This window comes from Oncorhynchus tshawytscha, linkage group LG06 (genome assembly GCF_018296145.1).
Source record: "Oncorhynchus tshawytscha isolate Ot180627B linkage group LG06, Otsh_v2.0, whole genome shotgun sequence".
Taxonomy (NCBI): Eukaryota; Metazoa; Chordata; class Actinopteri; order Salmoniformes; family Salmonidae; genus Oncorhynchus; species Oncorhynchus tshawytscha.
In genome coordinates this window covers 32,799,847-32,827,794 of record NC_056434.1, presented here as the reverse complement: position 1 = coordinate 32,827,794, position 27,948 = coordinate 32,799,847, and the positions used below count along the sequence as shown (strand labels likewise).

The 27,948-nt window shown below is 41.4% G+C and overlaps 1 protein-coding gene across 2 annotated transcripts in view; it reads right to left on the bottom strand.

The window, feature by feature from the left end:
- Positions 1–27,653, bottom strand: part of LOC112252443 (semaphorin-3E) — a 56,377-nt gene extending 28,724 nt beyond the window's left edge. Inside the window, exon 1 of one of the 2 annotated variants that reach the window (XM_024423665.2) lies at positions 26,555–27,653. In XM_024423665.2, the coding sequence (XP_024279433.1) occupies positions 26,555–26,669 (115 nt within the window). In that variant the 5' untranslated portion in view covers positions 26,670–27,653. The remainder of the gene's footprint in view (positions 1–26,554) is intronic. The other variant, XM_024423664.2, reaches the window with a different exon arrangement.
- Between the last annotated feature and the right edge of the window lie 295 nt (positions 27,654–27,948).

The following is a 27,948-nucleotide window of genomic DNA, read 5'->3' as shown; positions in this document are numbered from 1 at the left end:
GTGGATCGGCGATGGCTAGAAGACCGGTGAAGTCGACCGCCGAACGCCGTCCGAACAAGGAGAGGAAACTACTTTGGCGGAAGTTGTGACAGTACCGGTACCGAGTCAATGTGTGGGGGTACAGGTTAGTCAAAGTAATTTGTACATATACTGTAGATAGGGGTAAAGTGACAATGTATTGATAATAAACAACGAGTAGCAGCAGTGGGTGGCCATTTGATAAATTGTTCAGCAGTCTTACGGTTTGGGGGTAGAAGCTGTTAAGGATCCTTTTGGTCCTAGACTTGGCGCTCCGGTACCGCTTGCAGTGATGGAGCAGAGAAAACAGTCTATGACTTGGGTGACTAGTCTTTGACAATTTTAGGGCCTTCCTCTGACACCGCCTAGTATATAGGTCCCGGATGGCAGGAAGCTTGGCCCCAGTGATGTACTGGGCCATACACACTACGCTCTGTGGAACCTGACGGTCAGATGCTGAGCAGTTTCCATACCAGACAGGGATGCAACCAGTCAGGATGCTCTCAATGGTGCAGCTGTACAACTTTTTGAGGATCTGGGGACCTATACCAAATCTTTTCAGTCTCACGACTGTCTTTGTATGTTTGGACCATGACAGTTTGTTGGTGATGTGGACACCAAGGAACTTGAAACTTCCGACCCACTCCACTACAGCAACGTCACTGTTAATGGGGATTGAAACAGATTTAGTTTTTATTGTCCCATTGGTAGGATCTTAATTGTAGATCGTCCAGTTTATTTTCCAATGCACGTTGGCCAATAGTATGGATAGTGGTGAAGGTTTACTCACTCGCCTACGAATTCTCACAAGGAACCCCGACCTCCGCCCCCTTTTTCTCCATCTTTTCTTCACGCGAATGACAGGGATTTGGTCCTGGTCTCGAGAAAGTAGTGTATCCTTCACGTCAGACTAGTTAAAGAAAATATCTTTGTCCAGTTTAAGGTGAGTAATCGCTGTTCTAATGTCAATAATCATATTTGGTCATAAGAGACGGTAGCAGCAAAATTATGTACGAAATAAGTTTGAAACAAAGCGAAAAAACGAATTAAACTAACAAAATAGCACAGTTGGTTAGGAGCCCGTAAAAATATAGTTTACATGTTGCAAACAGTCCTTTGATTCTATGACAACCCCATCTGTTTTACACAAAAGTTGTTAAACAACCCACCCATCTATAATTCTATTTGTTAGAAAAAAGTTGATGCCTTGCCAGCACTAACCACAGGGTGTCCTACTAATCATTCCAAACAACCCAAAATGAACCCAAAAGTACCCAAAATAACCCCAAACAGGTACCTAAAATAACTGAAAAGTCCTCTAAAGCATCCCAAACGGGTACCCAAAATGAACCCCAAACTCCTCGAAAGCATTGGTGTAAAGTACTTAAGAAATTAAAAATAACTTAAAGTATTTCTCAAGTAGTTTTTTGAGGTATCAATACTTTAATATTTATAATTTTGACAACTTTTACTTTTACTTCACTACATTCCTAAAGACAACAATGTACTTTTCACTCCATACATTTTCCCTGACACCCAAAAGGTGGTGCTTAGCCGGACAGGGAAATGGTCCAATTCACACACTTATCAAGGGATCATCCGTGGTCATCACTACTGCCTTTAATCTGGTGGACTCACTAAACACAAATGCTTCTTTGTATGTCTTGGAGTGTGCCCCTGGCTATTCTTAAATAAAATAAAAACAAGAACATTTTGCAGTTTAGTTTGCTTAATGTAAGCAATTTGAAATAATTTACTTTAACTTCTACTTTTGATATGTAAGTATATTTTTGCAATTACACATACTATGATACTTAAATATATTTAAAACCAAATACTTTTAGACTTTTACTAAAGTAAAATTTTACTGGGTGCCTTTCACTTTTACTTGTCATTTTCTATAAAGGAATATCTACTTTTACTCAAGTATGACAATTGGGTAGTTTTCCACAACTGCCCAAAAGTACCCTTAACATCCCAAAACAGGTACCCAAAAGAACCCCAAAGTACCTAAAAGTACCCCAAACAATCCAAAACAGGTACCCACAAGAACCCCTAAGTACCAAAAGAACCCCAAACATCCCTGAACATGTACCCAAATGATCAGTTTAAATTTTGGGAGGGCTCCCGGACCACCACACATGGGGGAACGATGTCACAGAGTACAATAAGCGCCACATTGAGTAGGACGGGGAGGGGGACAAGGGGGGGGGCTAGGGCAGAAGAGAGGAGCTGGGGAAGAAGAAAGAAGAGAGGGGAAGAGGACATGAGAACGGCAGTGTGGGTAACAGGGGTAGAGGGGTAGATGAAGAGGTGGTGGTGAGTTAAAACAGAGAGTTGGGAAAGCAGAGAAAAACAGTAGGGATGACAACAGAAGAAGGAGAAGAGAAGGTTGGAGAAGCGACCTCTGATCTTTGAATGAGTGTGTACATCTGGAAAGCAGGAGAACCAGATTGCCTGACATAATACTGCCTGTAGAGAACAACAACAGAACAAACACACTTTCATGTGGTTCACCCCAACTCTGTTTTAAGTTTAATGTGAATGGAGTTTGCAGTGCTTTATGGGGTGTCAAACCTTGTTGTAGCCCAAAGGAGAGACAGACATCAGAGTGCTAGTATTTTTTTTAGCCCTGGTCACGTCAGACACAACGAGACATAGTCTCTTAGAGTTTACAGAGAGTCTATAATGATGGAGTTAGATTAAAGCCCAGCGAGTAAAGTAGGACCCCCAGCAAAATTCCTCTCTAGAACCCTAAACCTTATGTGCTCCATGGTGTGTCTGTGGCAATAGTAAAGGCAGAGGTTCATTTAAAGTGAGGAAATGGAGGGCCTGCTAGCTATAGGCAAACAGATTGCAATGTGCTGTCTGATCAAATATGACCATTTCACCTCATTCCCTCTGGTGTTTGTACAGTGGTAAAGGTCAGAGCAGAAGTCACGGTCTCGCCAGTTGTTTCTCCTTCTGGACACGATAGTAATGAGCTACGGAGCACACTCAACATGAAGAGAGAGAGAGGGAGAGAGAGATTGTAATTTAACAGTACATTTGTTGGCCAATATATACATAATTATTAATAATGATTAATTGTAACGGACCTAAAAAGTTACATCCAATATCTCTGCAAACTCCACCAGAGAGAGAGAGAGAGAGAGAGAGAGAGAGAGAGAGAGAGAGAGAGAGAGAGAGGTTGAAACAGAGAAAGAGAGAGAATCCTATAAGATGCTAAAGATACCGCCCCCTGAGGTGATTCAGAACATGGCCCTCTCACATCCTCTCCAGGTGGTTTAAGTACTATATAAATACTTTATAAAGCTGTATTATTTCTGTTTTATCACCAGAGCTGAACCAGTCAGTGGGGAGAATAGTAGTAATTATAAAGTAGGCAGAACAGACTTAATACAGCTCCTCACTTTACACATTATATTTAATGAGAAAAATCACCCTAATTTAAAAGATACAGCATTTCACCTAAAAAACAAAGGACTTCATGCAACACTGGTATTCCCCAACTCATTCATCATCACAAACCCACCTCCAGCTTAAACCGGTTAAGACAGTTAAACATATACAGCAGCTCTCTTCTGTTCTGTTCTAGTCTGGGAGGGCTGGTTTATTTTACCGCTCAGAGGGTGGCTCCCTACTGGTAATTACTACCTGCACATTGCACAGTAGAACATCAACAACTGAACAGAGGAATAAGGGCCAGACATAAGGGTGGAACAGAGCAATGGATGATCAGAAATGATCAGAACGCAAACGGTGGAAAGGTCTAAAATGTGCTATCTCACTAAAATGGCCCAACTTTAAAATGTCTCAGGAAGGGAATAGCTATGTCAAAGTTGAAGCACAGTATATATATACAGTATATATATTATTTCTTAAAGTGTTCAGGTGATGATATCAGATTGTTTAGATAGAGCTAATGTCAGACATTAAGATTAGTGTCAGACACTAAGATAAACTGCTGTCGCTAACATTTTGTAGTGAAAAATGTTCCTCTCAGACAACTCCAACAGTGAGCTGCTAAAAGCTTTCATCGGCCATACTTCACCACTACACTGCTTAAACCACATATACATTAAATATTTCTAACATACTTCCACGCAGTAAAACCTTATAGTAAAGACAGCTGATGTCCTCTCGCCCTATTGTAGAAGGCACTCTGAAGTGGTTTAAAATATGCTTAACACACATACAGTATATATACACTACCATGCAGAAGTTTGGGGTCACCTTAGAAATGTCCTTGTTTTTGAAAGAAAAGCACATTTTTTGTCCACTAAAATAACATCAAATTGATCAGCAATACAGTGTAGACATTGTTCATGTTGTAAATGACTATTGTAGCTGGAAACAGCAGATTTTTTAATGGAATATCTACATAGGCATACAGAGGCCCATTATCAGCAACCATCACTCCTGTGTGCCAATGGCACGTTGTGTTAGCTAATCCAAGTTTATAATTTTAAAAGGCTAATTGATAATTAGAAAACCCTTTTGCAATTATGTTAGCACAGCTGAAAACTGTTGTTCTGATTAAAGAAGCAATACAACTGACATTCTTTAGATTAATTGAGTATCTGGAGCATCCGGATATGTGGGTTCAATTACAGGCTCAAAATGGCCAGAAACAAAGACCTTCCTTCTGAAACCCATCAGTCTATTCTTATTCTGAGAAATGAAGGCTATTCCATATGAGAAATTTCCAAGAAACTGAAGATCTTGTACAAGGCTGTGTACTACTCCTTTCACAGAACAGTGCAGACTATCTCTAACCAGAATAGAAAGAAGAGTGGGAGGCCCCGGTGCACAACTGTATTTGGGGAGTTTCTCCCATTCTTCTCTGCAGATCCTCTCAAACTCTTTCAGGTCTCTCCAAAGATGTTCGATCGGATTCAAGTCCTGGCTCTGGCTGGGCCATTCAAGGACATTCAGAGACTTGTCCAGAAGCCAGTCCTGAGGTGTCTTGGCTGTTGAGTCGTTGTCCTGTTGGAAGGTGAACCTTCCCGAGTCCCAGTCCCTGCCACTGAAAAACATTCCCACAGCATGATGCTGCAACCACAATACTTCACTGTAGGGATGGTGCCAGGTTTCCTCCAGATGTGACGCTTGGCATTCAGTCCAAAGAGTTCAGTCTTGCTTTCATAAGACCAGATAATCTTGTTTCTTATGGTCTGAGAGACTTTAGGTGTCTTTAGGCAAACTCCAAGTGGGCTGTCATGTGCATTTTACTAAGTAGTGGCTTCTGTCTGGCCATTCTACAATAAAGGCCTGATTGGTAGAGTGCTGCGGAGATGGTTGTACTTCTGGAAGGTTCTGCCATCTCCACAGAGGAACTCTAGAGCTCTGTCAGAGCGAGCATCGGGTTCTTGGTCACCACCCTGACCAAGGCCCATCTCCCCCGATGGCACAGTTTGGCTAAGCGCCCAGCTCTAGGAAGAGTCTTTGTGGTTCCAAACTTCTTACATTTAAGAATGATAGAGGCCACTGTGTTCTTGGGGACCTTCAATGCTGCAGAAAGATTTTGGTACCCTTCCCCAGATCTTTGCCTCGACACAAAACTGTCTCGGAGCTCAATTCCTTCGACCTCATGGCTTGGTTTTTGCTCTGACGTGCACCGTCCACTGTGGGACCCTACATAGACAGGTGTGTGCCTTTCCAAATCATGTCCAACCACTGGAATATACTACAGGTGGACTCCAATCAAGTTGTAGAAACATCTCAAGGATGATCAATTGGAACAGGATTCACCTGAGCTCAAATTCGAGTCTCATAGCAAAGGGTCTGAATAGCAATGTAAATAAAATATTTCTGTTTATGCAAAAATGTCTTAAAACGTGTTTTTCTTTGTCATTATGGGGTTTTGTGTGTAGAATGCTGAGGATGTTTTATTATTTAATCCATTTTAGAATAAGACTGAAACGTAACAAAATGTGTAAAAAGTCAAGGGGTCTGAAAACTTTCCGAAGGCACTGTATATATATATATATATATATACAGTTGAAGTCATATGTTTACATACACCTTAGCCAAATACATTTAAACTCAGTTTTTCCACAAATCCTGAATTTAATCCTAGTAAACATTCCCTGTCTTAGGTCAGTTAGGATCACCACTTTATTTTAAGAATGTTTGTTAACATGAAATTTGTGGAATGGTAGAATAACGAGATTTAATGACTCCAGTCTAAGTGTATGTAAACTTCCGACTTCAACTGTATATATGTCACACTATATATATACAAAAGCATATGAGCACATCTTCAAATTAAAGGATTTGGTTGTTTCAGTCACACCCATTGCTGACAGGTGTAGAAATCGAGCATATAGCCATGCAATCTCCATAGACAAACATTGACAGTAAAATGGTCTTACTGATAACCTCAGTGAGTTTCAACAAGGCACCGTCGTAGGATTTCACCTGATCAACAAGTCAGTTCGTCAAATGTCTGACCCGCTAGAGCTTCTCTGACCAACTGTAAGTGCTGTTGTGTTGTGAAATGGAAACATCTAGGAGCAACAATTGCTCAGCTGCGAAGTGGTAGGCCACACAAGCTCAAAGATTGGGACCACTGAGTGCTGAAGTGCGTAACGTGTAAAAAATGTCTGTTCTCGAATGCAACACTCACTACTGAGTTCCAAACTGCCTCTGGAAGCAACGTCAGCACAATAACTGTTCATCAGTTGCTTCATGAAATTAGTTTCCTTGGCTGAGCAGCCACACACAAGCCTAAGATCACCTTGCGCAATGCCAAGAGTCGGCTGGAGTGGTGTAAAGCTCGCCGCAATTAGACTATGCATTCTCTGGAGTGATGAATCATGCTTCACCATCTGGCAGTCCGACGGACAAATCTGGGTTTGGTGGATGCCAGGAGAACACTAACTGCCCGAATGCATAGTACCAACTGTAAAGTTTGGTGGATGAAGAATAATGGTCTGTGGCTGTTTTTCATGGTTCGGGCTAGGCCCCTTAGTTCCAGTGAAGGGACATCTTCACGCTATAACACACACTAACATTCTAGATGGTTCTGTGCTTCCAACTTTGTGGCAACAGTTTGGGGAAGCCTTTCCTGTTTCAGCATGACAATAGCCCGTGCACAAATTGAGGGCAATACAGAAATGGTTTGTCGAGATCGGTGAGGAAGAACTTGACTGGCCTGCACAGAGCCCTGACCTCAACCCCAACGAACATCATTAGGATGATTTGGAATGCCGACTGCCAGCCAGGCCTAATCCTCTAACATCAGTGCCGACCTCACTAATGCTCTTGTGGCAGAACAGAATCAAGTCCCCTCAGCAATGTTCCAATGTCTAGTTGAAAGCCTTCCCAGGAGAGTGGAGGCTGTTATAGCAGCAAAGGGTGGACAAACTCCATACTATTGCCCTTGATTTTGGAATGAGATGTTCGACAAGCAGCTGTCCATATACTTTTGTTAATCTAGTGTATATACTGTGTGCTTTTAACTGTGTGGATGTATGTAATAGGTATTGTCACGTTCTGACCTTTATTTCCTTTGTTTTGTCATTATTTAGTATGGTCAGGGCGTGAGTTGGGGTGCGCAGTCTATGTTTGTTTTTCTATGATTTGGGGATTTCTATGTTTCGGCCTAGTATGGTTCTCAATCAGAGGCAGGTGTCATTAGTTGTCTCTGATTGAGAATCATATTTAGGTAGCCTGGGTTGCACTGTTTGTTTGTGGGTGATTGTCTATGTTGATTGCTTGTTTCAGCGCAGTTCGCATTAGCGTCACGGTTTATTGTTTTTGTATAGGGTTTCAGTGTTCAGTGTTTTCTTTATTAAAATTTATGATGAACACAAACCACGCCGCATTTTGGTCCTCCGATCCATCTCGCCTCTCCTCTTCAGATGAAGAGGAGGACGACCGTGACAGGTATAGTATATGTGGTTTAAGTAGTGTCCTGGTTAAGTATGGGCCATGAGGGCTTTTAGCAACTCACTGTTTGAGTTGTCTGAGGGGAAAATGTTCCACTACAACAGGGCAGAGACAGGAGTTTTTTTAAGTGAACATGTTTGACATTAGCTCTGTCTAAACAATATGACATTATCATCTGGACACTTAATTCCCCATGCAAGGAAAATCGGAGGTTTAAGAAAGAATATGTACCAATGTTACAAAATGATTATGCTTTCTAAATAAATATTAATTTGACAGAGATACTGTTTGAAGTATCCCAATTTTTGTCAAATGTTAAGTCAGTTCTGTGGTCTTCAGCAGAAATACATTTTGGCTATTCAAATCAGACACATTTCACGAAAATATATTTTAGCAGTCTTGCCCGTCTGTCTCTGTATATTATACTTGGTGTCTGTTATTTCTGCGGAATTGGAGCAGACCATTTTCATAATTCTCTGATGGATTGGACATTACTGTGGGGTAGAATAATCATTTTCCCTGTGAACAGAAGATGCAGAGGAGTACCTATCACTTTCAATCCCTGTAACAACTTTTGCTCAGAGTTTTTATGTGATTCCTAAACTCATAATACTTTCTTTAAACACATTCAATGGGGAGAGCCTCTGTACAGGTAGCCATTATGCGGCTGTGGTGACAGTTAGGATTGAACCCAGGTCGGAATGTATGAATCAGATGATCCAATCTGCAATGCCTAGAGAACATGCCAATATGGAGAGCTAACTGCTAGTTAGGATATGTTGGATTCACATTGAAATGACAGGTTTGGCCATGGTTCCCAGTTATAACAAAGACAATGTTATTCACAATTAATAACAACGTGAACATCCTCCAATACTCCAGATTAGTCCAATGTCTGCCAGTCTCGGGTATTTATTTAGCTAATAACCAGATTGACGCTCTATAAAACTGTTGGAATTCTAGTGAAGCTCCTGTTTCAAGCCAAGCGTGAGGACAGATATAGATGGAGATGGTAGAAGAGAGAGATCATGTTTTGGCTCCTTGTCTCCCTCCGCCTCTTCATTTGGCTCGCTGCCTCCACCCCACCATGACTCTGACACATGCCAGCAGTAACAACCTCTCATTAGACATGCAGCATAACGGAATGCTTGTTTTACCCGGGAAGAGTTCATTACAGGGATACAATATGCAGATAATGCAAGTCCGCATATCATTTCAGACATATAATGTATTCTAAGGCTCTGTTAGTGTTTTTATTTTATGAGGATGTCCGTTCTAGTCATTACAATTCTATGGTTAGATCATCCCTCTGGCTGCCATCTTTAGACAATCATACAGATGTGGCGATGGAGCACTAGGATTAAAGGTTTTGATTGGCGGAAAGCCATGCCCAACGAGAGTGTATTAGGCTCTCATAAAGTGAATTTAAGGTCTTTGGAGGAGCTGCATGCAGGGCTTAAGGTCTGTTCTTCTCTGGAAACTGGAGACAGTCTGTGATTGTAACACGATACAAAAGGAGATTTTCTAAGCTGATTATTATGAAAGTCAATTGAGTTTGACGGGAAATATCACCAGTGTTGGAAAATAAGTGATCCTACACGTGTGGTGAAATGTTCAGAGAAGAGTTACAGGAGAGGAGAGAGGATGAGATGAGTGGAATGGAATGGAAGAGAGGAGAGAGATAATGATATGAACCTTTACAGAAACTAAGATGGAATGTCAATGTCAGAGCTCTGAAGGATCCATATAGATGACCTTGGAAGCTCTGACATTCCCAAAATAATTCTGACCTGTAAACGCATTCCTGGAGTGCGTCCATTCGAGAGCATATTTCCACAGATCTAAAGGGCAGATTCTATTGATCTCTATAGTATAGCACCTGTGAACCAGACATAAACTGGGTCCACATCCAGAAAAAACCAACCAGTTAGATTGAATTAGTCCTCTCCTCCACCCTGTTCTCCTGGCTAGCAGATATTATGATAATATTGTGATAGTTCAGCTCCTTAGGGCTACAAACAAAGACTTTAACCACATACCTCTATCTCCCTGATCTGCCTTCAAGGCCTACACACACTAAAGCATTCCCGCTATTCGTGTGTGTGTGTGTGTGTGTGTGTGTGTGTGTGTGTAAATGCAGGCAGAGACCATGAGACACATTAAAGCATAGAGGTTTTTCATTCCATTATGATAGGATAAGCTAGCAGGCTTCTACAGAATGTTTTACCAGCCAGAACACGCTACAGCAGAGAGAGAGAAAAGCAGGATGGAAGAAGTTCAGGGTTGACTGTGATAGTAGCCTCAAGCCTGTTCCAGTGCCCACTATCTCCTCTCTCCTCTCCTCTCTCTCCTTTCCTGTGGTTAAGTGAATGTCAGTCACAGAGACACCTCTCCCTTTGGAGAATGTCTGTCTGTGTCTGTCTGTCTTCCCCCAGGCTAGTAATGACTTGGGTGAAATATGAATGTTTCCACTGGACACAAACTGGTTGAATCAACTTTGTTTCAACATATTGTGACTTTGGATTTGCAAAAAGTCCTCAACCAGTAGTGTTTTTATATAATTTCAAACAGAATTGCAAAGATTGAAATTAGGTTAAACTTAAAGTGAAATACAATGACTTAACCTGACTAACAGGTTGTTACATCAATCTAATTTCACCGTAATCATCAAAACTATGTATATGTTGAAAACTCTCCACACCATAGTGCAATCCAAGCTCATCACAAATATAAGAACCATGGGACTGAACACCTCCCTCTGCAACTGGATCCTGGACTTCCTTAAGGGCAGCCCCCAGGTGGTGAGGGTAGGCAACAACACAACCGCCATGCTGACCCACAGCACTGTGTATCCTCAGGGGTGTGTGCCTAGTGCCCTCCTGTACTCCCAGTTCACCCACGGATGCGTGGTCATGGACACCAAGTTTTCAGATGACACAACAGTGGTAGGGCTGATCACCAACGACAATGAGACAGCCTATAGGGAGGAGGTCAGAGCCCTGGCAGTGTGGTGCCAGGACAACAACCTATTCCTTAACGTGAGCAAGACAAAGGAGGTGATCATTGGATCTATCATTGTCAAACACACCAAAACAGTTGTGAAAAGGGCACAGCAATGCCTATTCCGACTTAGGAGGCTGAAAATAAGTGAGATCTTCAGATCCTCAAAGTTATACAGCTGCGCTATCAAGAGCTGACTGCTTGCATCCCCACTTGGTATGGAAACTGCCTGCCATCCAGGACCTCTATACCAGGTGGTGTCAGAGGAAGGGTAAAAAAATTGTCAGACTCCAGCCACACAAGTCATAGACTTTTCTCTCTGCTACCGCACGGCATGAGAGCTTTGTTTATTATATTCTGAGTGTCCTTTATTTTTTATTTTTTGCAAACTTCAAGTGGGCTGTCATGTGCCTTTTACTGAGGAGAGGCTTCCTTCTGGCCACTCTAGCATAAAGGCCTAATTGGTGGAGTGCTGCAAAGACAGTTGTTCTTCTGGAAGATTCTCCCATCTCCACAGAGGAACTCTGGAGCTCTGTCAGAGTGACCATCAGGTTCTTGGTCACCTTCATGACCAAGGCTCTTCTCGCCCGATTGCTCAGCTTGGCCAGGCAGATAGCCTGGTTCGAAACTTCTTTCATTTCTTTCTTTCTTTCCTGCCGTGTAGTTCTGGGCTGATCCCTCACCTTCCTCATGATCATTGATGCCCCACGAGGTGAGATCTTGCATGGAGCCCCAGACCGAGGGTGATTGACCGTGATCTTGAACTTCCATTTTCTAATAATTGCGTCAACAGTTGTTGCCTTCTCACCAAGCTGCTTGCCTATTGTCCTGTAGCCCATCCCAGCCTTGTGCAGGTCTACAATTTTATCCCTGATGTCCTTACACAGCTGTCTGGTCTTGGCCATTGTGGAGAGGTTTGGAGTCTGTTTGAGTGTGTGGACAGGTGTCTTTTATACAGGTAACGACTTCAAACAGGTGCAGTTAATACAAGTAATGAGTGGAGAACAGGAGGGCTTCTTAAAACCTGTTGAATCTAGGAGGCACTATTTTCATTTTTGGAAAAATAACGTTCCCAAATTAAACGGGCTATTTTGTCAGGACAAGATGCTAGAATATGCATATAATTGACAGCTTAGGATAGAAAACACTCTAAAATTTCCAAAACTGTAAAAATATTGTCTGAGTATAACAGAACTGATATTGCAGGCGAAAGCCTGAGAAATCCAATCCGGAAGGGACTCTTATTTAGAAAGCTCTGCGTTCCTATGCGTCCCTATTGAGCAGTGAATGAGATATCAACCATATTCCTTTTTCTATGGCTTCCCTAATGTGTCTAGTGTCACAATACCTAGTTTCAGGCTTTTATTTTGAAAAATTAACCTGAACGTCAACATTGCATCAGTGATCAGCTGGAGTCTCTCAGAGTGTTTTGTGCGTAAGACAAATGCGGCCATTGTTTCTCTCTTTCCTACTAAGAAGCCACCTGTCCCGGTTGATATATTATCGAATAGATATTTGAAAAACACCTTAAGGATTGATTATAAACAAATTTTGCCATGTTTCTGTCGCTATTATGGAGCTAATTTGGAATATTTATCGCCGTTGTTGTGACTGCAATTTCCGGTCGAATTCTCAGCCAAACGTGAACTAACGGAGGTATTTCGGCTACAAAAATAATATTTTTGGAAAAAAGGAACATTTGCTATCTAACTGGGAGTCTTGTGAGTGAAAACATCCGAAGCTCATTAAAGGTAAACGATTTAATTTGATTGCTTTTCTGATTTTCGTGAACCGGTTGCCTGCTGCTAGCTAGGCATAATGCTATGCTAGGCTATCAATAAACTTACACAAATGCTTGTCTTGCTTTGGCTGTAAAGCATATTTAAAAAAATCTGAGATGACAGGGTGATTAACAAAAAGCTAAGCTGTGTTTCAATATATTTCACTTGTGATTTCATGAATATGAATATTTCTTAGTAATATTTATGTCCGTTGCGTTATGCTAATTAGTGTCAGTTGATGACAGCGCTCCCGGATCCGGGATGGGTAGTTACAAGAGGTGGCTAAAGAAAAACTAACAGGTCTGTGAGAGCCGGAATTCTTACTGGTTGGTAGGTGATCAAATACCTATTGCATGCAATAAAATGCAAATGAATTACTTAAAAATCATATAATGTGATGTTTGTTTTAGTTTCCGTCTCTCACAGTTGAAGTGTACCTATGATAAAAATTACAGACCTTTACATGCTTTGTAAGTTGGAAAACTTGCAAAATCGGCAGTGTATCAAGTACTTGTTCTCCCCACTGTATAGGTGTAAAGTGACTATGCATAGATAATAAACAGTGAGCAGCAGCAGCAGTGTAAAAACAAAGGGTACGGGTGGGGGGTCAATGTAAAAAGTCTGGGTGGCCATTTGATTAATTGTTCAGCAGTCTTATGGCTTGGGGTAGAAGCTTTTAAGGAGCCTTTTTGGTCCTATACTTGGTGCTCTGGTACTGCTTGCCATGAGTCATTGACAATTGTTTGGGCCTTCCTCTGACACCACCTAGTATATAGGTCCTGGATGGCAGGAAAGCTTGGCTCCAGTGACGTACTGGGCCTTATGCACTCCCCTCTGTAGCGCCTTACAGTTAGATGTCGAGCAGTTGCATACCAGGCTGTGGTGCAACCGGTCAGTATGCTTTTTTTTTGAGGATCTGGGGACCCATGCTAAATCTTTTCAGTCTCCTCTTGGTGTGTTTGGATCATGATAGTTTGTTGGTGCTGTGGACACCAGGGAACTTGAAACTCTCGACCCGCTCCACTACAGCCCCATCAATGTGAATGGGGGCCTGTTCGGCCCGCCTTTTCCTGTAGTCCACGATCAGCTCCTTTGTCTTGCTCACTTTGAGGGACAGGTTGTTGTCCTGGCACCACACTGCCAGGTGACCTCCTCCCTACAGGCTGTCTCGTCGTTGTCGGTGCTCAGGCCTACCACGTTTGGTGGTACTTAACAATGGTGTTGGAGTTATTTTTGCCGCCAAGTCGTGGGCGAACAGGGAGTATAGGAGGGGACTAAGCAAGCACCCTGAGGTACCCCAGTGTTTAGGATCAGCATGGCAGATGTGTTGTTGCCTACCCTTACCACCTGGGGGCTGCACATCAGGAAGTCCAGGATCCAGTTGTGAGGGAGGTTTTTAGTCCCAGGGTCCTTAGTTTAGTGATGAGCTTTGTGGGCAATATGGTGTTGAACACTGAGCTGTAGTGAATGAACAGCATTCTCACATAGGTGTTCCTTTTGTCCAGGTGGGAAAGGGCAGTGTGAACTGTGATTGCGTCATCTGTGGGGCGGTATACAAATTCGATTGGATCTAGGGTTTGCGGGATGATGGTTTTGATGTGAGCCATAACCAGCCTTTCAAAGCACTTCATGGCTACCACAGAGTGCTACGGGGCGGTAATCATTTAGGCATGTTACCTTCACTTTCTTGGGCATAGGGACTATAGTGGTCTGCTTGAAACATGTAGGTATTACAGACAGGGAAAGGTTGAAAATGTCAGTGAAGACACTTGCCAGTTGGACGCATGCTTTGAGTACACATCCTGGTAATTCCTCTGGCCCGAGGAATTGTGAATGTTGACCTTGCACACATCGGCTAAGGAGAGCGTGATCACACAGTCGTCTGGAACAGATTGTGCTCTCGTGCAGTGCTTCAGTGTTGCTTGCCTCAAAGCGAGCATAAAAGGTTTTTACCTCGTCTGGTAGGCTTGCGTAACTTGGCAGCTCACGCGTGTGTTTCCCTTTGTAGTCCGTAATAGTTTGCAAGCCCTGACACATCCAACTAGCATCAGAGCCGGTGTAGTAGGGTCCAATGTTAGTCCTGTATTGAAGCTTTGCCTGTTTGACTGAGGGCAGCTCTAGCCTTTAGCTCGGTGCCAATGTTGCCGGTAATCCATGGATTCTGGTTGGAATATGTCCGTACAGTCACTGATTAGTAAAAGATAGTAGCTACCAAAACAATCGGATACCACGAAATTGGGTAGAAAAAGGGGTCAAATTTTTAAAAAATGAGCACTTTCTTGTTTGCTTATGGCCTAATACAGCTGGTTGAGTGTGGTCTTAGGGCCAGCATCGGTTTGTGGTGGTAAATAGACGGCTACGAAAAATATAGATGAGTATTAGCTTTGTAGATAATGTAGTCTACAGCTAATCATGAGGTACTCTACCTCAGGCGGGCAATACCTCAAGACTTCTTTAATATTAGACATTGCACACCAGCTGTTATTGGCAAATAGACACACATCCCCACCCCTTTATGTACTGCGATGCACCGAAAACCTAACCAGCTCTATATTATTCGCGTCGTCGCACAGCCACAACTCGGTAAAAAATAACATAATACATATATTTTCGATCAAAAGAGATGGTAGCAACATTATGTACAAAATAAGTTACAAACAATGTGAAAAAGCAAACATTCAAGGCTTTTTCTTTATATTTACTATTATCTACAGTGTAGAATAATAGTGAGGACATGACAACTATGAAATAACACATATGGAATCATGTAGTAACCAAAAAAGTGTTAAACAAATCAAAATATATTTTATGTTTGAGTTTCTTCAAATAGCCTAACTTTGCCTTGATGACAGCTATGCACACTCTTGGCATTATCTCAGCCAGCTTCATGAGGAAGTCACCTGGAATGCGTTTCAATTAACACGTGTGCCTTGTTAAAAGTTAATTTTGGGAATTTCTTTCCTTAATGCGTTTGAGCCAATCAGTTGTGTTGTGACAAGGGAGGGGGTTATACAGAAGATGGCCCTATTTGGTAAAAGACCAAGTCCATATATGGCAAGAACAGCTCAAATAAGCATAGCGAAACGACAGTCCATGACAAAGGTCAATCAATAATGAAAATGTCAAGAACTTTTACAGTCTCTTCAAGTGCAGTCACAAAAATCATCAAGCGCTATGATAAAACTGGCTCTCATGAGGAACGCCACAGGAATGGAAGACCCAGAGTTACCTCTGTTGCAGAGAATATGTTCAATAGAGTTACCAGCCTCAGAATTTGCAGCCCAAATAAAAGGTTCACAGAGTTCAAGTAACAGACACATCTCAACATCAACTGTTCAGAGGAGACTGCGTGAAATCAGGCATTCATGATCGAATTGCTGTTAATTAAGCCTACCCCCTACTTTTTCGAACATTCTGTTAAAAATCGCGCAACATTTTGGCGTCCTGCTACTCATGCCAGGAATATAGTATATGCATATGATTAGTATGTGTGTATAGAAAACACTCTCACGTTTCTAAAACTGGTTAAATCACGGCTGTGACTATAACAGAACGTCTGTTTCATCCAAAAGCGCAGGAAAATCTGATCACTGAAAGTGGAAAAAAATATCCATGCGCCACTTCAACCCATTGTTAAAGGTGAACCGTATTAAATGAGGCCGAGGTTGCAGTACCTACAGCTTCCACAGGATGTATAGAGTCTTCTCATTTGCTTCGGATTTGATTCTTGGTAGAACCGACCCAAGGGAACCGATTCCCTCCGACCTCCAACTTGATGTATTGGCTGAGTTTTTTCCGGACATTTTTTCCAGACGACCACCTATCGAATTTACATCGCCTCCTGATGATTTTTATCGCTTATTAACGTGTACTAATACCTAAAGTTGCATTAGAAAAGTATTTCGAAGTGTTTTGTGAAAGTTTATCGTCGACTTTTAACTTTAAAAAAATGACGTTACGTTATGAAACGCTATTTTTTTCCGTTTATCACACAGTCTTCATAGATCGATATCTAGGCTATATATGGACCGATTTTAATCGAAAAAAAGACCCAGTATTGATTATGGGACATCAAGGAGTGCCAACAAAGAAGATGGTCAAAGGTAATGAATGTTTTATATTTTATTGTGCGGTTTGTGTAGCGCCGACTATGCTAATTATTTTGTTTACATCCCCTACGGGTCTTTTGGGGTGTTACATGCTATCAGATAATAGCTTCTCATGCTTTCGCCGAAAAGCATTTTAAAAATCTGACTTAGTGCCTGGATTCACAACGAGTGTAGCTTTAATTCAATACCAAGCATGTGTATTTTAATGAACGTTTGCGTTTTAACTAATACTATTAGCGTTTAGCGTAGCGCATTTGCATTTCCAGAGCTCTAGTTGGGACGTCTGCATCTCAAGTAGGAGCAAGAGGTTAAAGAAACCACTACTAAAGGACACCAATAAGAAAATGAGACTTGCTTGGGCCAAGAAACACCAGCAATGGACATTAGACTGGTGGAAATCTGTCCTTGGTCTGATGAGTCCAAATTTGAGATAGGTGAACGGATGATTTCCGCATGAGTGGTTCCCACTGTGATGCATGGAGGATAATAGTAAGACGAGACATGCTTTGGCCAAGAAACAGGAGTAATGGACATTAGATTGGTGGAAATTTGTCCAAATTGGAGATTTTTGGTTCCAACTGCAGTGTCTGTGATTTATTGAGATTTCAAGGTACACTTAACCAGCACAGCTACCACAGCATTCTGCAGCAATACACCATCCCATCTGGTTTGCGCTATCATTTGTTTTTCAACAGGACAATGACCCAACACACCTCCAGGCTGTGTAAGGGCTATTTTACCAAAAAGAAGAGCGATGCAGTGCTCCATCAGATGACCTGGTCTCCACAATCCCCCGACCTCAACCCAATTGAGGAGGTTTGGGATGAGTCGGACCGCAGAGTGAAGAAAAACCAGCCAACAAGTGCTCAACATATGTGAGGACTCCTTTTAAGACTGTTGGAAAAGCATTCCAGGTTAAACTGGTTGAGGGAATGCCAAGAGTGTGCAAAGCTGTCATCAAGGCAAAGGGTGGCTATTTGAAGAATCTCAAATATAAAATATATTTAGATTTGTTTAACACTTTTTTTTATTTACTACATAATTCCATGTGTTATTTCATAGTTTTGATGTCTTCACAATTAATCTACAATGTAGGAAATAGTTCAAATAAATACCTTTTGAATGAGTAGGTGATCTAAAACTTTTGACTGGTAGTGTATATCTCTAAGATGTATATCTCACATCTGCTGTGCGTAACAGTTGCAACAGGTGCAAGCAGATAGTGGATTAGAGGCTGGCGTATCAGGAGTCAATGCATATAAAGGAGGACTATATATAAGAGTATCAAAAACAGACAAATCAAATCCCCTCCCAAAAAATGTGTCACGTGCACATGGTTAGCAGATGTTAATGCGAGTGTAGCGAAATGCTTGTGCTTCTAGTTCCGACAATGCAGTAATAACCAACGAGTAATCTAACCTAACAATTTCCCAACAGCTACCTTTTACACACAAGTGTAAAGGGATGAAGAATATGTACATAAAGATATATGAATGAGTGATGGTACAGAACGGCATAGGCAAGATGCAGTAGATGGTATCAAGTACAGTATATACATATGAGATGAGTAATGTAGGGTATGTAAACATTATATTAAGTGGCATTGTATAAAGTGGCTAGTGATAAATGTCACATATAAAAGGAAAGAGACAACCGTCTGGGCCACATTACAATATCAGAAGCAATAGATTATATGTGACATTTCAATTGTCCATTTTTGATACTCTTATACTATAGTCCTCGTTAATATGCATTGACTCCCCATTCACAAGTCTCTAATCCACTATCTGCTTGTACCTGTTGCGCCTGTTAAGCACAGCAGGTGTGACTTAAGTGCGTGTCTTCTTAATTTGTTTGTACAGCACTGATGAAGGTATGAAACCAAAACATACAGTATGCGCCATTCCTTTTTTGTATTATTTCAAGCATGGATTAAATTAATTCTATTGTTTTTGCATCTTGGCCTCCTTGCGTTATACATTGTCATGGTTTTTAGTGTCAGTACTTTCTATTATATTGTCTGTATTTCCCCAGGTTCTAATCTCAGAGGATGTGAGCCATAATGCTGTGTTGATGGAAAATTAGAAGGAAGTAGATGTTATTGCAGAGTACTGGATCAAAGACCAAACTGTGTGGTGGCCCCCAAATAAATATGACAAAGTGATAAATGATTGGTCCACACACTATCTTAAATGGAAGTCATTCCAGCTTCTGAGGATAAAACTGACATTGGGTAAATGGAAGATACATTATACTTAAAAATGCAACAAGTGAAAACTGCTGGTTGTTAAAAATGACTGTGCAATAGTTTGAAACCTCACCCCACCATTCAGAATCAAAACAGCAATGTGAAGATGTCAATCCCCAAAGCCAGTGAAGTGGAGATCTCCAAGAGAAACAGAAAGATAAGTACATTACAATTATTTGTAATGGTTATGTTTTAACACAATTTGACAGTTTGTGTAAATTCAATTTGCTTGGCATGGATTTCATTCTGTATCTTTTTTTAAATTCTGTATCTTTTTATTCTGTTGTGTTTAGAATCCCACCACCCGCAACTACTTCCTCCAAGTTACAGTACGTAAGTATAGTAGCCTGCAATGCTGATTACTAATCAGCCCCTTGTCCCTAAACCCTAACCACTGAACAACCGTCTTGCCTTTTTATTGACTGGGAGGACATTTTACCGCATTACTTTAACTGATCCTTTCAAATCTACAAGCGTGTGTGAAGGTAGCCTCAACCCAGACAGAATCACTCCCTTTTTCACCATTGTTAGTGTAGTGAAACAAACGTGAAACTGAGCTGACATCCATCTGGATCACCAGGCTAGGGGGTAGGGGCTTGGGAGGTTAACGCCCAAGCCCCTATTCTGTTGTAGAATTTTGGTTTAATGTTTGGTAATGTGTTTAGGTTTACTAATTTAAGTCTTCCACTTAAAAAAAAACCCATGACAAATGTTTGTAGAAAAAGGCTGTATGGTATTTTACACTTGCATGTTTATTTTCAGGGAAAGGTCTACCCAAGCCCTCATCAAAATTTGCCCTGAAGAACCAGAACCTGTGCCACTGCTACCAAGAAGCAAAAGGCTAAAACACAGCACAAGCCACCAAGTAATGACGGTGAGGACCAATCTTCACAATTTAAGCCAACTCCTTACTCTTGATCATTTTGTCTCAGAAAGCTATTCTAATTTTAAAAACAATTGGCATGATGTTGTCCAACCTTTTCTTACAGCAAATTCTCTTTGTCTCTCACATGGCTTAACCCTGGAGCATTAGGGCATGGTCTCTTTCTGACTTCTTAATTGTGCAATCCCCCTCACCAAATCGCTGCAAAGGATCAGACCATTTTCCTGTGACAGACGCAAGTATGAAACTCTCCATTTCAAACTTTGGTTAATAAAAGTTTGGTAAAATTAGATTGTGTTTAGTTTGCCTTACAAATTTATGTAAAAAGATGCTGGACGTTATGTTACACTTGCATGTGTTATTTTTGTAGGCCAACCCAAGCCCCAACTAAAATCTGCTCCGACACACCAGAAAGCCAGTGCCACTAAGAAGCAAAAGGCTGCAAGCCACCAAGTATTGGTGGTGAGGGGAAATGGCAAACCAAAACACCACACAAGCCACCAAGTGTCGGGATAGAGAAATGGCAAACTAAAATGCAGCGCAAGCCACCAAGTGATTATAGTGAGAGGATCCTTCACAACTTAAGCCAACTCCTATTTCTCATTCTTGACTGATGTATTCGGGGAAGGCATTCTAATTTTACCAAGAATTGCCATGATGTCCAATATTTTATTGCAGAAAATTGAGCTTTCATGCTCCAGGGATGGTCATGTGCGAGACTCTGCTTCTGCCTCTTCAGATGAGAGATCCCCCTCACCAAAGCATTGCAAAGGATCAGACCCTTTTCCTACGCCAGAAGCAAGTATGACACATTTCTTTTTAAACCATTTTTAATGATATTGAAATTAAGCTGTTTATACTTGGAAGTGAACAAATGTAAAACTACTTTGTTTCAGACTTTCAAGAGGTGTGTATATCTCCTTTGTGAGATCCGTGACCTCTTAAAGACAGTCGCCCTAGTCCGGTTGAAGAATTCAATTTCAACCTGAACGAAACGGTGGAAGATTTACTAAAGATGGAAGACAAGCTAATGGAGAACGATTTTTGAAAATACATGGTGAGAAATTAAATGTTTCAATGGTATGAATTGAATGACATATTGCCATAAAGTACTGGATGTTAAAATCCTGTACATGTGTAATGCATTAGTGTCCTTTTGTAATATTACATTTATCTCTGATCTGAAATCTGGGGGAAAAGACATCCCGGACTGGGTGAAGAGAGTAATGCACTAGTAAACTGTTACATATTTGTTACAATTTTAAATTAGGTCATGGTGTGTTGCTTGTGAAGAACCTATATTGTGTTCTAGACTGAAACCAGACAAATGGCCTCATGTCAATGATGAATATGAAAGGAAACAAAGGGAAGGGGCCTTTGAGGACTCCAACGTTCGCAGCGTCATTGTAGGTACAGGGGAATCCAAATCATGACATTTTACCACATTTGAATATCTTCTCTAGATAATATTTGTTTCCCCCCTTTACAGCAGATGTGAGTCTTGGCGAATCAAAGACTACAGAGGCAGGAATACTACAGCCGATGTCAACCTGCCTGAAATATACACCCGACCGCAAGGGAGGCAGTGGGAGGGCCAATGAGTAAGGGGATGAAAAGCATGAAAGCCTGTTCCGAAGTCTCTGACAGAAATCCATTTTGGGCTTTTTTTATTTGTTTTTGCATTGTAATCTATTTTGTGATGCAATACATTTTTTATTTCAACCATTCTTGACTTCGACACAGTTTTTACATGGACAAAGGTTTACCCCATGTTGTTCCAAGTTACTGCTCTAATTGTGATACACAGAATGACAATAGCCAACAGTAGTATAAACCCTAAACCTGGAAGATACATTTTGCAGCATGAGTAGAAATGTATCGGGGTGCTTTTCAAGAGCATTCTGGTTGATACAGTTTGTTTTTCCTATTCTTGACTCAGGCTATTATCCTTATTTAATGTAAAGAAGCCCTACATCACAATGGCGACTACTTCTAAACATCTACTTAACACACTTCATGGATTGGTGAACCTGTTACGGGTTTGGGTTCCCGTTTGGGAACGATCCCTTCCGACGTTAACTGGGACGTGGAGCATGGAACGCAAAAATATTCTTAGAAATATTTAACCTCCACACATTAGCAAGTCCAATAGCTCAAATGAAAGATAAACACCTTGTTCATCTAGCCAGCAAGTCAGATTTCTAAAATGTTTTACGGCGAAAACATAGCACATATTTATGTCAAACCACCACCAAAGACACAGCTAATTTGAATTAGCCACGTTGAACAAAATATGCAATCAACAACCGCAGGATTAAAAGAAAAATAATTCACTAACCTTTTGAAAATCTTCATCAGATGACAGTAATAGGACATGTTACACAGTACATTTATGTTTTTTTCAATAATATGCAATTTATATCCATAAATCTCTGTTTACAATGACGCCATGTTCAAAAATGCTACTCAAATGTCCGGAGAAATGATGATATCTGCCAGAGCTAACGTCAGATAACAAGCAATACACATCATAAACTTTGACTAAATATACATGTTCTACATATAGTTAGAAAGATACACTTCTTCTTAATGCAACCGCTGTGTTACATTTATTTTTAACGTTACAGAATTCGTTCACTAGGCTATAATATGAGACGGCGCTCAGAAATTAGCATTAGGTCTCCTATCTCGGAGTCCACAGAAACCCATAATTAACACATAAATATTCCCTTACCTTTGATGTTCTTCGATCAGAAGACGTGGAAGGAGTTATACTTACCAAAAACTGCATTTGGTTTTCAAGTCTGTGTCTTTAGGTTATCAAACACGACAAATTCCGGTCGAAATGCAGGCAAAATTCTAGTGGATGCGCATCAAAACTTCAAAATTACATATATGTCGACTAAACTGGTCAAACTAAGTGCAGAATCGAGCTTTAGCATGTTCTAAACATACAAAACAATCCTTAGCGTGAACAGACAAACCTACATCGTTTGGTGAATCTTGGAACAAAGAGAGCTCCGGACCCGACGTGCGCATGAAAGTGCATGTATTTTCGCGTGACCCGGAGGTTTCAGCCGATTCTCACAATGGCAGGCCCCACTGAAAGGGGACATCGCGCTGAAGAGACTGTTCCCAGATCTGTAGCTGGTTGGGAAGGGTGGGGGCGATGACGTCAAAGTTGTCCCAACTTTTCTGTTGCCAAGAGAGAGTTTGGGAGAATGGCTGCCCTGAGAGTTCTGCTTTACGTAGAGACATAATTTGAACGGTTTTAGAAGCTTTAGAGTTTTCTATTCAATAATTATTATATGCATATATTAGCAATTTTTGACAGATTTTTGTTCTGTTTACTATGGGCACGCAATTCCTCCAAAGGGGGCAGTAGTCAGCCCTATCTTTAACAGGTTTTAATACCCGTTGAATTCATGGTGCGTTTTGGGAAAATCCGATCATAATGTGTTCTTAACCTCACACCAATATTTAAATGTAGTTGATTATTCCTCAAATATAATAATCAACTATAGTACCAAAATAACTGTAGGCTGTCTTTTTGAGTGGGTGAATAAAGGTTGAAATCTCAATGATCAACATCTCAACCAAATATTATCCACATTTACACGTTCAAATGACATGGTGTGCCCAGTGGGTTATTACTGTTATTGCTGTGGCGTTTATGATTGAACACATCAGCAAAGCCCAACACACAGCAAGGGTCTCTGTCAATATACCCGCCTATCATGCTCCACTAACCAAACAACTCTACTCTCTCCCTCCCTGTTCTCCTTTCTCTCTCTTTCTCTCAATTTCTTCACTCGCTCTTCTCTCTTTCCTTCCCTGCCTCCCGGCCTCATCTCTCTCTTCTTAAATTATTCATGAACTTTCTACCTCTCATTTCCTCCTCTCTCCATTCCCTTTCCTTCTCCTGCCTCCATCTATATAATAAGGTAATTCAATGTGAGAATTTATCTAAACCAGTGTGGTGATGAGGGAAAATGTTGCTGTTAAAGACAAGCCATAGCCAGGCACAGTGAGTCCTCATAGCAGGGTGCCATGTGGATATACCACACTGTTCATTCCTGTTCCATGCCTCTACACATATACAATTTATTGACCATAAAAATTCCACACGTACTCTCAACCATGGCCGACACCTTTTTTATGTAGAATTATCTGTGTTACTGTTGCTATAGAATTTAAAATAACTGTGGAGAGAGAAGAGATGTGTTTACTACAAAGTCAGAGCCTCATAATCCCTAAAATATACTATTTAAATAAACAGATGAGAAAAAACACACACACACACACAATGGACACACACATGCAAACACACGCACCAATGCATACACACCACTATACCCTCAGGAGTATTCCCATCTCTCAACCCACCGGTATAACAGTAGAGAAAGCCACATTGTGGAATGCCAACCACTGTGGTCTGAGGAAATAAACAATTCTCTATTCAACAAGAAGAAGAACAAAAAAAACACTCTAACATGCACCCAAGACAGTCAGGGAGAAAACACACACTTCACTGAACAATCTTCACTATGCCATATCTGAGGTTAAAAACTCTGACATTGAGTCATCTTTATACTCATTGACAGTTTCTCACAGCAGAGACTGTGTAGGTCTTAGATAACAGTACATAACAATACTCTACACAGCATCAGTCAAAAGTTTGGACACACTTACTCATTCAAGGGTTTTTCTTTATTTGGACTATTTTCTACATTGTAGAATAATAGTGAAGACATCAAAACTATGAAATAACACATCATGAATCATGTAGTAACTAAAAAAGTGTAAAACAAATAAAAATACATTTCATATTTGGGATTATTTAAAGTAGACACCCTTTGCCTTGATGACAGCATTGCACACTCTTTGCATTCTCTCAACCAGCTTCATGAGGTAGTCACCTGGAATGCATTTAAAACAACAGGTGTGCCTTGTTAAAGGTTCATTTGTGCAATTTCTTTCCTTCTTAATGATTTAGCCAATCAGTTCTGTTGTGACAAGGTAGGGGTGGTATACAGAAGATAGCCCTATTTGGTAAAAGACCACGTCCATATTATGGCAAGAACAGCTCAAATAAGCAAAGAGAAACGAGAGTCCATCATTACTTTTAGACATGAAGGTCAGTCAATGAGGAACATTTCATGATTTTTTAAAGTTACTTCAAGTGCAGTCGCGAAAACCATCAAGCGCTATGATAAAACTGGCTCTCACGAGGACCGCCACAGGAAAGGAAGACACAGAGTTACCTCTGCTGCAGAGGATAAGTTTATTAGAGTTACCAGCCTCAGAAATTGCAGCCCCCAAAAATACTTCACAACAGATACATCTCAACATCAGCTGTTCAGAGTAGACTGCGTGAACCAGGCCTTCATGGTTGAATTGCTGCAAAGAAACCACTACTAAAGGACACCAATAATAAGAAAAGACTTGCTTGGGCCAAGAAACACAAGCAATGAACATTAGACTGGTGGAAATTTCTCCTTTGGTCTGATGAGTCCAAATTTGAGATTTTTGGTTCTAACCGCTGTATCTTTGTGAGATGCGGAGTAGGTGAAAGGATGATCTCTGCATGTGTGGTTCCCATTGTGAAGCATGGAGGAGGAGGTGTGATGGTGTGGCGGTGCTTTGCTGGTGACACTGTCAGTGATTTATTTCAAATTCAAGGCACACTTAACCATCATGGCTACCGTAGCATTCTGCAGTGATATGCCATCCCAACATGTTTGCACATTGTGGGACTATCATTTGTTTTTCAACAGGACAATGACCCAACACACCTCCAGGTTGTGTAAGGGCTATTTGACCAAGAAGGAGAGTGATGGAGTGCTGCATCAGATGCTCTGGCCTCCACAATCACCCGACCTCAACCCAATTGAGAAGGTTTGGGATGAGTTGGACTGCAGAGTGAAATAAAAGCAGCCAACAAGTGCTCAGCATATGTGGGAACTCCTTCAAGACTGTTAGAAAAGCATTCCAGGTGAAACTGGTTGAGAGAAAGCCAAGAGTGTGCAAGGCTGTCATCAAGGCAAAGGGTGGCTACTTTGAAGAATCTCAAATATAAAATATATTTTGATTTGTTTAACAGTTTTATGGTTACTACATGATTCCATATGTGTTATTTCATAGTTTTGATGTCTTCACTATTATTCTATAATGTAGTAAATAGTCAAAATAAAGAAAAGCCCTTCAATGAGTAGGTGTGTCAAAACTTTTGACTGTTACTGTATAGGGGCACACACGAGCAATTGAGGAGAGCATGACCTTATTTCTGCAGGTTGCATCATGTTTTCCAACTCTCTATAATTTGTTCCAATCAATATGCACTATTGATCAGCTCGTCCCCACGGCAAATGGATGTCATGGAGCAATTGGAAAATGACTCTGTCGGAAAGTTCAGGGGTTGTGTAGAGGTGTCTACATGTCATATTTTCACTGACACACCTGTCTGATTCTCAATGTACTATAACGTAGCTGGAACAAGAATGTTTGTTTCCATAAAGCATGCATTGACTAGTTAGGGCTTTAGTGTACATTGCATGGATATGTCATTAATGCTGATGCTTAGCCAATGTCTACACTCACTCCAGTGCCTGATGCCTACCTTTATGGGAGAGTCGTATCCTGGGGTAGACACTCTGGGCTGAGTGTGCTGAGCTCCACAGGAAAACACACATCATCAGAAACACACTCCTCACACACTCCATCCTGATACACATACACACAATCAGTCACACACACAATCAGTCACACACACACACGGTCACTAAGCAGGGAGTAAGCCAATCCAGAGTGAATCAACACTTAAGTCCAAGGGAAGAGTAGGAAATATTCAACCGGGGGAGTCCAGGTTCTATGACCAGGGTCTGTTATATTGAATCAGATATGCAGTATCATCCTCCAACTATCCTCTGTATGAAAAGGCAGTAATCCAGTCTCTGACCACAGGTAACTCACAATCCACTGTGTCCTTCAACTGCACTCCTAAAGCCTGTACTGTTCTGTAGGGACTACTGCAGTCTTGTGTCACTCTTTATGAGGGAAGATCCTATACGACTACTAGTTTCTGAATGAGAGGGTGTGAGGAATGCACCTCTTAAAAGCAACTGTTTCAGGCGAGGGAGAGAGCACTCCAGCTGTTACAGTCACGGCTGCATGACCACTGCTGTTCTCCATCTGTCTGTCCGACTCTGTTTGTCTGTACAGTACCTCTTGTCCTTCTTGTGATAGGAATGTTGTATCTTCTTTCTGTCTGAGCAAATGAAGGAAAACGTATACTGCTGCTAATCCTTCCAAAGTCTTGCCGTAAATTTTGTCCTTCTGTCTAAGGCAGCGCTGCGGTATCCTCAGCTTGTTTTCTTTCAGGATCCAACGGAGGCAGTGTCTTTCTGGCTGCTTGCCCAGGAGACGCAGTAGAGGCAGAGAGGAAAGGGAGACTCGTGCCGGACGTGTGGTCTCTGCTCTGTTCTATGTTCTCTCTCTCTTTCTCGTGTTCTCTCTTTCGTTCTCTCTCTCTCTCCTCACTGAACAGGCAGGGGTTATCCAAACAACTGTTCTTACTAGTGTGAACTGTTTCCACTGCTCAGAACAGAGGATACATACCAGAATGTGTGTGTGTGTCAATCATTCCTTCTCCTGCTCATGGCTGACTTTTGACCCCGGCTAATGAGAAGAAATATCTCTCTAGCATTAGCTACCCACCCCCCCCTCTCTCTGACAGCTGAAGTGCAGTCTGCTGTGTGTCTCTAAGGGTCAGCCTCTCCCCCACACACTCCAAGGAATACTGCCCTTCTCCACTCCGCAGAGCACCACACAGCGCTGCCGTCCACCTCTCTCTTCCTCTCCTCCCTCTCTCCCTGTCCTCCTCCACTCCTTACTCAATCCTCTACCACCCTTTTCCTGCAGCATTAACATGGACCAGAGACTAAGTTTATCCAGCCTTTTAAGTTTCTCCCTTTTATTTTCTCTTCCTTTCTTTTGTCCTCTATGTCCCGTATT